We start from the raw sequence: 10,558 nt of genomic DNA, 5'->3' as shown, positions 1-10,558 counted from the left end.
AAAGAGTTGCCATCCATATTAATACCAATCATAGCTTACTTATGGTACCTAACATGGAGACTAGAAACCAATTTAAAGCATCAAAGAATACAGAGCAAATTATAAATCATATCCAAGTCATTATGAATGGAAAAAATAAGATGAAGTGTAAATATTTTTTTCATTTTGTAAAAAAATAAAATAAAAAATTAAAGCATATATATAAAAAAATTAAAGCCATAATTGAATACTTACAAATAATTGAATTTAAACAACATTTCGTTAACTTAGTTGCAAAATATTAAAAGACAATACCAACGACATACTAAAAATGAAAAGCACACACAAACACGTATCCCATTATAAGTTGGAAGACACGACATTTTTGGTACAAAAAAATGCAAAAAATTTAAACGATAAAAACATGAAATGCATGATAAATGAGATGCAAATGAAGCCAATAATTTAAAAGTTAAAGAGTTAATTTTCTTTTCTTTAGTAAGATGTATGGACTATGGACTAATAATTATGACCTAATCTTAAGGGGTCATAATAATTATTCCAAATATAAAATCTACAAGTCCATGTTCCCTTAGAAATCTGAAGAAGAGGGTGATAAAATCTAAACTAAACCCTGCAATAATGTCTATACGTCCTGTTATTTTTATTCATGGGATTTCGAGACCAAATTTATGATAATTGCGTATTGCAGTAAATTAATGCATTTAATAATCTACAATCTTTTTAAAGCTTTCAGACGTATGTTGTCTATATATCTTGCTTTTACTAGCCTCAAATATCACTGCAATCTTTGAATCAATCCAGAAGTCTTATTTTCTTGAAAAGTAACTTTGTTTGCCATGGAACGCCAATTCTCTTTCTTACCAATCCTTTTCACCTTGTTCCTCTTTATCTTAACGGTATTGAGGATATGGAAGAAATCAAAAATCAGCAACTCAATTCCAAATCTTCCACCAGGTCCATGGAAGCTACCTATAATAGGAAGCTTGCACCATTTGGCTGGCTCTCTACCCCATCACCGCCTTAGAGACTTGGCCGGAAAGTATGGACCTCTTATGAATCTTCAGCTGGGTGAGCTTAGAACTATTGTCGTTTCTTCGCCGGAAATGGCTAAACAAGTGATGAAAACCCATGATGTCATCTTTGCTCAAAGGCCTGATTTCATAGCTGCAAGAGTTGCATCTTATAATTACAAAAACATTGCATTTGCACCCTACGGAGAGTACTGGAGACAAATGCGAAAAATTTGCATGCTCCAGCTGTTAACCGGTAAACGCGTGCAGTCGTTCAGATCAATCAGGGAAGAAGAAGTATCAAAGCTTTTGAGATCCTTGTGTTCAGGTGCAGCAGGATCACCAATCAACTTCAGCAAGATGTTCAATGCTGTGACCTATAGCATAATTTCAAGAGCAGCTTTTGGTAAGATATGGAAGGGAGAAGAAAGTTTTATACCAAGTATCAAGAAACTGGCAGAAGCAGTAGGAGGCTTTACTCTTGCTGAAATGTTTCCGTCCGTCAAATTGCTTCAGTGGTTGAGTGGAACGGTGCCTAGGCTTAAGAGTCTTCATAAACATATAGATGACATTTACCAAAATATCATTGATGATCACAGAGCTGAAAGGGCAGAAGCAAAATCACATGCTTATGGTGAAGAAGATGAAGATTTTGTCGATGTCCTTCTCAATTGCCAGGAGAAAGGAGACCTCAATATCCCTATAACAGACGAAAATATAAAAGCAGTCCTTGGGGTTAGTACTCACATATATATATATATATATATATATATATATATATATATATATATATATATATATATATATAATTTAATCAATTTGTTCATGGCTATCTAATTTGCAAAATATTTCTTACTTCAGGACATGTTCGCTGCTGGTACTGAGACATCTTCCACAACAGTAGAATGGGTGATGTCTGAGCTTCTAAAAAATCCAAGAGTGATGGAAAAGGTACAACAAGAGGTGAGAGAAGTGTTTGGTAGAGAAGGAAATGTGGACGAAGCCCGCATTCAAGAACTCAGCTACTTCAAGTTTGTAATCAAAGAAACTCTAAGATTACACCCTCCTCTTCCATTACTAGTTCCAAGAGAATGCACAGAGAGCTGTGTGATTAACGGTTACGACATTCCGATTAAATTTCAAGTCATTGTGAATGTATGGGCAATTGGGAGAGATCCCAATTACTGGAATGAAGCTCAAAAATTCTATCCAGAAAGATTTCACGATTGCTCAATTGATTTTAAGGGAAATGATTTTGAACTTCTTCCATTTGGTGCTGGAAGAAGAATTTGTCCAGGAATAATGTTTGGTATAAGCAATGTTGAGTTTGCACTTGCACAATTGCTTTACCATTTTGATTGGAGCCTACCCAATGGAGTGAGTCCAGAAACTCTCGACATGGATGAAGCTTTTGGTGTTGCGGTAAAGAGGAAAAATGATCTTTACTTAATTGCTACGCCATCCCTCCACTTGCCAAGTAAAATCTGCAACTAGTGTTATTTCAATATAAACTAATAAATAAAATCACTGCACTGACATTGTTGTGAACTTTCATAGTTCTTCATGTATTACGACATTGTTATGATGTCTCCTTCAATGATTATTTTTTGCTAGACTATTTTCCTTATTTGGCTCGTTTTCCCCTTGCTTTATTTGTGCCATATTTTGCTTTTTTTTTTGTTGCCCATCCGGTTTCCAGGGTTTCGCCTTAACTAATCTGGATCCGACCCGTGTCGCGCACCTGGCATAGTGGGTGAGTCTGTCAGCGCATTCACAAGACTCGAACTCGAGACCTTACTTAAACGATATCAAACCGCTTACCATTTTGATCAACCTCTGTTGGTTATATTTTGCTTTATTTGTGCCATAAGTGTTATTACAATATAAACCAATAAATAACGAGATCAATGTAATGACATTGTTATGTATTACCATACCGAAGTTGTTTTTACGACATTGTTATGATGTTCCTTTCAATGATTATTTTCTACTAAACCAATTGCGTTATTCTCTACTTTTTCCCTTCCTCTGTTTGTGCCATTTTAATGTTCCAAATCGAACTGAAGTTTAAATAATTTTTTAAAATCCAACAGCTGATTTTGTTTGTACAAATAGTTATATTTTCATACCAAATTTATCTTCATACATCATCTATTAGAATATTTTCTAATTTTCTAATAAGGCTAAATCCATTTACAGGCTCTTATAATATTATATCTTTTTTTCCAGCAAGCCTTTTTATTATATTTTTGTTCTAACAGTCTCTTTACTTACCTGATTTTTGATTTTCATGCCTTTTTTTAGTTTTTTCCAGTCTCTTTATTTATAATTTTTTTCCTTCAGTAAGACAAAAGAGTATAAAATAAAAAATTAATTCAGTACAAGGACTGGAAGAATAAAAATAAATAATAGAAGCTTACTGAATAAAAGAAAAAATGTCACCATATAATTCAAAATTTGAAAACTTTACTTTAGTGACCCACAAAAATATTTTTTGCTAAAATCTCTCTTTTTTAAAGTTATATTTTCAGCAATATCTCTTACTATTACTATTACTAAATTGCCCCTAATTTGATTGTTGTTGCCGCAATCAGTAACACTAAAGCAATCAGTAACATGTCTCGTGGGCAGAGAAAGTAAACCAGAGGTGGAGGCTTTCGAGGCCGTGATGACGGTGGCGATCGTGGAGGAGGTGGAAGATTTGGTGGCGGTCGTGGAGGCCGCGGTGGAGATCGTGGAGGCGTTGAGGCCATGATGACGGTGGCGGTCGTGGAGGAGGTGAAGATTCGATGGCTGTCGTGGAGGCCGTGGTGGAGGTCGTGGAGGCGGTGAGTTTGGATTCCATGATGAAGGTCTTCCTTCTGAAGTCATAGAGGTTTCTACATTTAATCATGCATGTGAGTGTAAGGCTGTAATGAAGCTCACATATGAGAAAGTACCACACTTTAATGCTGCAATTTATCTACAAAACAAGACCCATATAGGCAGAATTGAAGAAATCTTTAGTCCCATCAATAATTCTTTTCTTCCGTTAAAATGATGGAGGGGATTGTTGCAATTTCTTATAACTTGAAGACAAATTCTAAATTGATCCTTATAAGCTTTTATCTCTTGAAAGATTTCTTTCTCAATCCAAGGAAATGGCTGGTGGTGGTAGAGGGGGTAGTGGAGGTGGAGGCTTTTGTGGAGGTGGTCCTAGAGGTGGCAGAGGACCTCCTAGAGGTGCCCGTAGTGGTGGTAGAGGGAGGTATTAGGAGAATTTTATGTAACATTATTATTGTTTATCTTTTTTTTCCTTGTTACTTTGAGATGCTATATGAAAACAATCAACTTTTGGATGCTAATTTGAATGTCAGCATTTGCTAGTAAATCACTAGTTTTGTTGTAAAAAAATTGATGAAATTGCGAGGGTGAATTTCAAATATTTTTAAGTAATATATTATATGTTTTTATGTGTCTCTCAAAATTAATTTATTGATAATTTGAGTGCTTTCAAAATATTTGAGGTTATAAATATGATTCTGTTCCATTGTTTGTCTATGAAAATTATTATTTCGTTGTAATTATTACCAGATTTGAAATTGTATACTTCATAATGTTTTCATGTTATCTATGAATTTATGATATAGTTTCTTAACTCTATTTATGGTTTGTATGTACTGTAAACAATCAGTTTTAAAATTTATTAAAATTAAATTAAGGTAGTTCAGTTGATATAGGTTCACATCCGGTTCACATCAATTTAATTTTTAGTTTTATAAACTGTCAAATACATTTCACTTAAAAAAATATTCAATTTGTATATTACATTATAAATCTCAAAATTCTCGCTATATAAAATGTCATTTAAAATTGTAAAGAGTAGCAACACAAATTTTATTTAAAATTGAATTAAGGTAAATCAGTTGATATAGGTTCACATCTGGTTCAAATCAGTTTAATTTTTGGTTTTGTAAACTGTCAGATATATTTCACTTAAAAGAGATATTCAATTTGTATATTAGACTAAATCTGAAAATTCTCTCTATATAAAATGTCATCTAAGATTGTAAAAAAAAACAAGATAAATTTAATTTAAAATTGAATTAAGGTACTTCGGTTGATATAGGTTCACATCCGGTTCACATCAGGTTAATTTTCGGTTTCATAGACTCTTAAATATATTTTACTTAAAAGAGATATTCAATTTGTGATTCCACTAAATCTAAAAAAAAAATTATATAAAATGTCATTTAAGATTGTAAAGAGTAATAAGACTAATTTTATTAAAAATTGAATTAAGATAGTTCAATTGATATAGGTTCACATCTGGTTAAAATCAGGTTGATTTTTGATTTTATAAACTATCAAATACATTCACTTAAAGAGATATTTAATTTGTACATAACACTAAATCTCAAAATTCTCTTCATATAAAATATCATTTACATCCGGTTCACATCGGATAGATTTTCAGTTTTATAGACTGTCAAATACATTTCACTTAAAATGTAACTTTAGTAAAAGAACAAGAATTGAAAGGACTATGACCAATAATGCAAACAAGAAAATTAACATGGAGCCCACATCTAGCAAGCAATTGTTGAGCTTCAATAGCAGTAATATCACCTTACTCAGTTTGATCACTACCTTGATTGCTAATCCTACTACACAAGTATTCTGGCTTATCTATTTATCAAAAATTTCTAGTGGATAACAATAACTATTAGTATTGGACACATTTTTTGTTCCATTTAGATACTTTAGACTAGGAACACGCTGTTTATGCATGAATTGTCTTGGCCATATCCCTTTTGCACTAAAATTGTCAAAATATAACTACCGTAAAATTAGACCTTCAATAAGCCCAAGCATGAAAATTACGGGAATCAACAGAGAATAACTTGTCCATCAGAAGAGTGGCCTTTACTTAATATCCATTTTCGATGATGTGATCCTCCATATAACTTGAAATATTGTTTTAATGCTCTCTCTCTCTCTACCTATAATTGCACAGTTTTTATATTGTTCATCAATTCTTTAATTACACAGTATTATACTCTACGACGATTCCTCCAATTTCTCATTTCACTGAATAATCCAATTAAACCCTTTCTTCCAATTGCAATCATTCATCGTTTAGAAAAAGTTCAAGAAAATAAACTTGTGAATGTGCTTTGTTTTATCACTTTAAAAGTTATAAATTTCTAACCCAACAACACACTCAGTTCGATGGAGTGAAATCTGAAGACACACCTAATAAAAACCTCGTCATACTACCGCGCCGGACCGCCACCGATCATACACCAACAAACATTGAATCTCATCCGACTACCAATTTCATCGTTAAAGATATATTTTTTAAGATTTGTTCCTCTATCACATATTTTAGTATAGAAAGGGTAAACTGGTCCTATTTGCTTGTAAAAAAGAGGAATATTATGGTTGTTTTAAATTTTTTGAGATTTCAAAAGCGCATCTAGGAAATAATATCAAAGAACCCGAAAACGCAGGTGAATTGGTAAGTCGTTCTTTTAACTTAAGTGATGTCGGGGTTCGAACCGTACCCATATATGCATCCGTTTAAAATTTGAGGTTAGAGTTTTTCCTTTCGCAAGAAACCTATCCGACTCGAGTGAGGATTAGTCTGAATTTAAAAAATTTCAAGGTGCCATTTCATAATCCGTTCACGACATCTCATGGTTATAAAAAAAGGAAATAACATCAAGGATAAACTAATCCAGTTTTAATATTATAGAGTGTGATCTAGAGAGGGAAAATCCCCAGCCTTGTTTAATTGTTTTGATTCCATATTTAGAATGTTTTTAAATTTTATTTAAATTTTATTTAAGAAATAAATGTATTCAATTTATGTAACTTAGACTCTACTCCTCATTATTTACAAGTTATTTTATTTAAAAATAAAAATATATTTTTATTGGATTTGAGACCCACTAAACGTTTTGGCCGTTCGTTGTTGAATAGCATTTTTTTTATGTGCTCTGGATTTCTTGAACACATAAAATATCCATGAGCATTACAACCTTGATTATTGTGTTCACTTATTTTTACTTCTTATTGTCTAAATTATCTTTAACTAGCTGTATATTGGTAGTTTAAAACCAGAGATGGCAATGGAAATCACAAGTTGAAACCAGAGATGGCTGCTGTATAAATTAATATTTGCTGAGACCACTAAAGTTTATTAAGTAAAGGCCTAATTACTCAAAAGCCCTCAACTTTTAATATTTTTTTTTAATTGCACCATGACGTTGGAAAACTCTCTCAAAACCCTCCCACCTTTAAATTCCATTTCAATTGCACCCTGACGTAGGAAAATCCTCTCAAAATCCCCTCATCTTTAGATTTTTGTTCAATTACATCCTAAATTGAAAATTTTTATAATTTTAATTTTAAAAAGTTACTGGATATAATTTTAGGAAGAATGATTTTTTAAATTATTAATAATATTAGTGTTTAATTAGAATATAGATTAAAAATAAAAGATTATTTTAATTTTTTTTTATGTGAAAAGAGGTCAATTCAATATTTTGGGGTACAATTTAAAAAGAATCTAAAAGTGGAGGGGTTCTGGGAGTACTTTCCTACGTTAGGGTGTAATTGAAAAAAAGTTTAAAGTTGGGAGACTTTTGAGTGATTAAGCCTTAAGTAAATAAGAAATTAATTAATTGGTAAATTATTAATTATCAATTTATATATTAATTAATATTTTATTAATTTATAAAATAAATTTATAATTAAATAATTCTTTTTAAATAACATTATCAATTTACAAAGCTATCATTCAATTTTCCATTTTATTTATTATGTTTCATTGTTTTTTATTTTTTTATGAGATGTTTCACTGTTCAATATGTTTCTATATGGTTTTTTTTTGCCAAAGTTGTAGTACGACTCTTATATTTTTGAATTGTTAGTTGTTAGTTACAGAAACATGATTCGAACCCATGACTTCTTCATATACTTGGAGACACGTCCTAACCATATAAACTAGGCCCACAAAAGGCAATTAATTTCAACAAAACACAAAAGACAATTGAGTAATTTTTAAGAAGTTTATAGTATAAATAACTCATTAGTGTGTTCTGGTTTTGTTCTATTTAAAAAGTTCTTTGTCATTTTTTTAATAACCTGCTTAAAAAATTCATTATATAATTTTTCGTATAACTTTTTCTTTTTAGCCTTTATTTAACTTAATTGTTAAAATCGCACTACTAAAAAACAGGCATTTAGCGACAAAATAAATGCCTCAAATTCGTCGCTAATAGCGATGGATTAGTGACGGAATAAATATATCGCTAAAACCCTCATCACTAAACATGTAACACGGTAAAAACAATTGTCAGTGATTTAGCTACAGAGTTTTTGTCGCTAAAGTGTCCCCTAGTGGCGACATTTCGCGACGGAGAGGTTTCAGTTTAGCGACGGATATTTCGTCGCTAATTAGCCACGAAATGGCAAGGACCTTTCCATCGTATTAGCAACGAAATGGCGGCGGTCTTTCCATCGCTAAACTTGGCGACGACCTTTCCCATTCCGTCGTTAAATTTAGCGACAGAAAGGTCGTTGCCCATTCCGTCGTTAAATTTAGCAACGGATGGAATGTTGCCATTCTGTCGCTAAATATAGCGACGACATGACATCGGCGTTTCCGTCACTAATTTAGCGGCGGAATTGTATCCGTCGCTAAAATAATAGAATTTAGCGACAGAATTTCTATAGACAATTTAGGGTTTAGGGTTTACGCTAAATCACTATTTTTTTGAAAAAACCGCCAATATTTTTTTCTCAATTATTTTCCTAATATCATTTATCAAGTTACAATACACTATAATTAATTCTATAATACAAAATTAGCATATATAAATTAATAAAAACACGTTTGTTAAATATACAAAACAAACATATATACATTATTCGTTTTCAACAGCAACAAATCTGGTGGTGTCATCCTCGTCATCAGTAGGAGGAGGAGGCGATCGAGCAGGTCTACGTGTAGAAATCGCTTCTCCATCAACTTCATCTCCCTAAACATCTCATCGCGCATCTCGTCTTTAAGCTCATCTCGGAGCTCATCGCGGTCGAATTGTCAAAATCACATGTTATCTTCGAGGCGGGTTGACTAATAAAAGAGAGATTATAAAATAATCGAGTATTATAATTTCTCTTAGATAATAAGTATATTGTATGTTATAATAAAAAACCCTTCTCCTTTCACCACGTTTAAGAAAGGACAAATGAGTTTCTGACCTAGTGATAGACTAAATATATTGTAATTGAATTGAAATTTAATGTATATATAAAATCATTATATTAAAGCTATAAAAATGAAAGTTCAATATTAATTAGTACAAAAAATATGATATGGTTTTCTTAGATAGAAAATACAAAAATTAAATATATTCCTTCTTAAACAGGATAAAGAGTATTATTTTTTGTTAAATAATGCAAAAAAACAAATTATCAATATCTCAATTTGATCGGGATTGAGGGAGTATAATATAGATAATGATGATTTATTATAGTGAGACATGAGTTGAGAATCGTGAAATCAATTACTAATTCCATCCTATTTTATTTGTTAATTTTTTTATATTTTTTTATGTTCTAAAAAGGCCCCTTTTCACTACTAGAATCCCTCGCTAAATGGCCAAAATTCGCCCCCAAATGTGTTTAGCAACAGGTTGCCGATAGAATTTAGCGACGAGTTTCAATATTTGTTGAATCCATCGCTAAATGGCAAAATCCGTCATTATTTTTTTAAACAAGAATTTAAATTTAAATCTTTATTAATTAAATCAATAGTTTAAATCTTATTAACGACGGATTTCAAAATGTGTTTAGCGACGGATTGCCGACAGAATTTAGCAACGGATTTGAATCTGTCGCTAAATGATAAAACTCGTTGTCAATTTTTAAAAAACACCATAATAATTTTTTTCCATAATACTCTTTTTTGCTAAACTTTTTAAAAAAATAAATATTTTTAAAATATTTTTAAATAAATATTGTTTAAAATGATTGTTATTTTAAATAACTATTTTTTATAATAATTATTTTTTCCAAACAATTATTTTTTTTAAATTAATTAATTTTTAGGGACAGATTTTGAAATTCGTTGCTAAACCGCAGATTTCACGACGGATTTCATAATCCGACAATAAATTTGTCAAATAATTTACGGAGTTATCCCGCCAATTTTGGCAACGGATTAAAAATCTATCGATAATCCGTTGGCAAAAATAAATTTAGCGACGAATTTGAATTTGTCTTAAAATCCATGGATAAATTGTATTATAAACAAGCATTTGTTTTTATTCTTAACATTAATCAATTCGGTAGATAGTTTTTTTAACATAATTGGTGTAAAAATTCATACCTTTAAAATATTACAACAAGTTTCTGAACCAGGTTAACCGAAGATAATATAAACCTCCGACGTAAGAATTAAACAAGGATTATTTAGCCACTATGTGGGCTATCTAATTACACGTTCGTTTAATAAAAATAATAAATAACAAGCAAACGGTATTTATTACAGTAAT

At 31.3% G+C, this 10,558-nt stretch overlaps 1 protein-coding gene and 1 pseudogene across 1 annotated transcript; both read left to right on the top strand.

Annotated features, from left to right (window-relative positions):
- Nucleotides 1-585: 585 nt before the first annotated feature.
- LOC126679410 (cytochrome P450 71D445-like) lies at nucleotides 586-2,640 on the top strand. The gene is made up of 2 exons (XM_050374433.2): nucleotides 586-1,748; nucleotides 1,875-2,640. The coding sequence occupies exons 1-2, from the start codon at nucleotides 840-842 to the stop codon at nucleotides 2,505-2,507; spliced, it is 1,542 nt and encodes a 513-aa protein (XP_050230390.1). The 5' UTR covers nucleotides 586-839; the 3' UTR covers nucleotides 2,508-2,640.
- Nucleotides 2,641-2,925: 285 nt separating this feature from the next.
- Nucleotides 2,926-4,267, top strand: LOC126675177 (putative H/ACA ribonucleoprotein complex subunit 1-like protein 1; annotated as a pseudogene).
- Nucleotides 4,268-10,558: the final 6,291 nt, after the last annotated feature.

The sequence above is a fragment of the Mercurialis annua genome, linkage group LG1-X, assembly GCF_937616625.2.
Source record: "Mercurialis annua linkage group LG1-X, ddMerAnnu1.2, whole genome shotgun sequence".
Taxonomy (NCBI): Eukaryota; Viridiplantae; Streptophyta; class Magnoliopsida; order Malpighiales; family Euphorbiaceae; genus Mercurialis; species Mercurialis annua.
The sequence above is the reverse complement of the archived record's forward strand: the minus strand, read 5'-3'. Positions and strand labels throughout refer to the sequence as shown.

Coding starts and splice junctions, on each gene's coding strand:
- LOC126679410 (XM_050374433.2), top strand. CDS start 840: ATGGAACGCCAATTCTCTTTCTTACCAATCCTTTTCACCTTGTTCCTC. Junction 1,749..1,874: donor ATATAAAAGCAGTCCTTGGG/GTTAGTACTCAC, acceptor TTCTTACTTCAG/GACATGTTCGCTGCTGGTAC.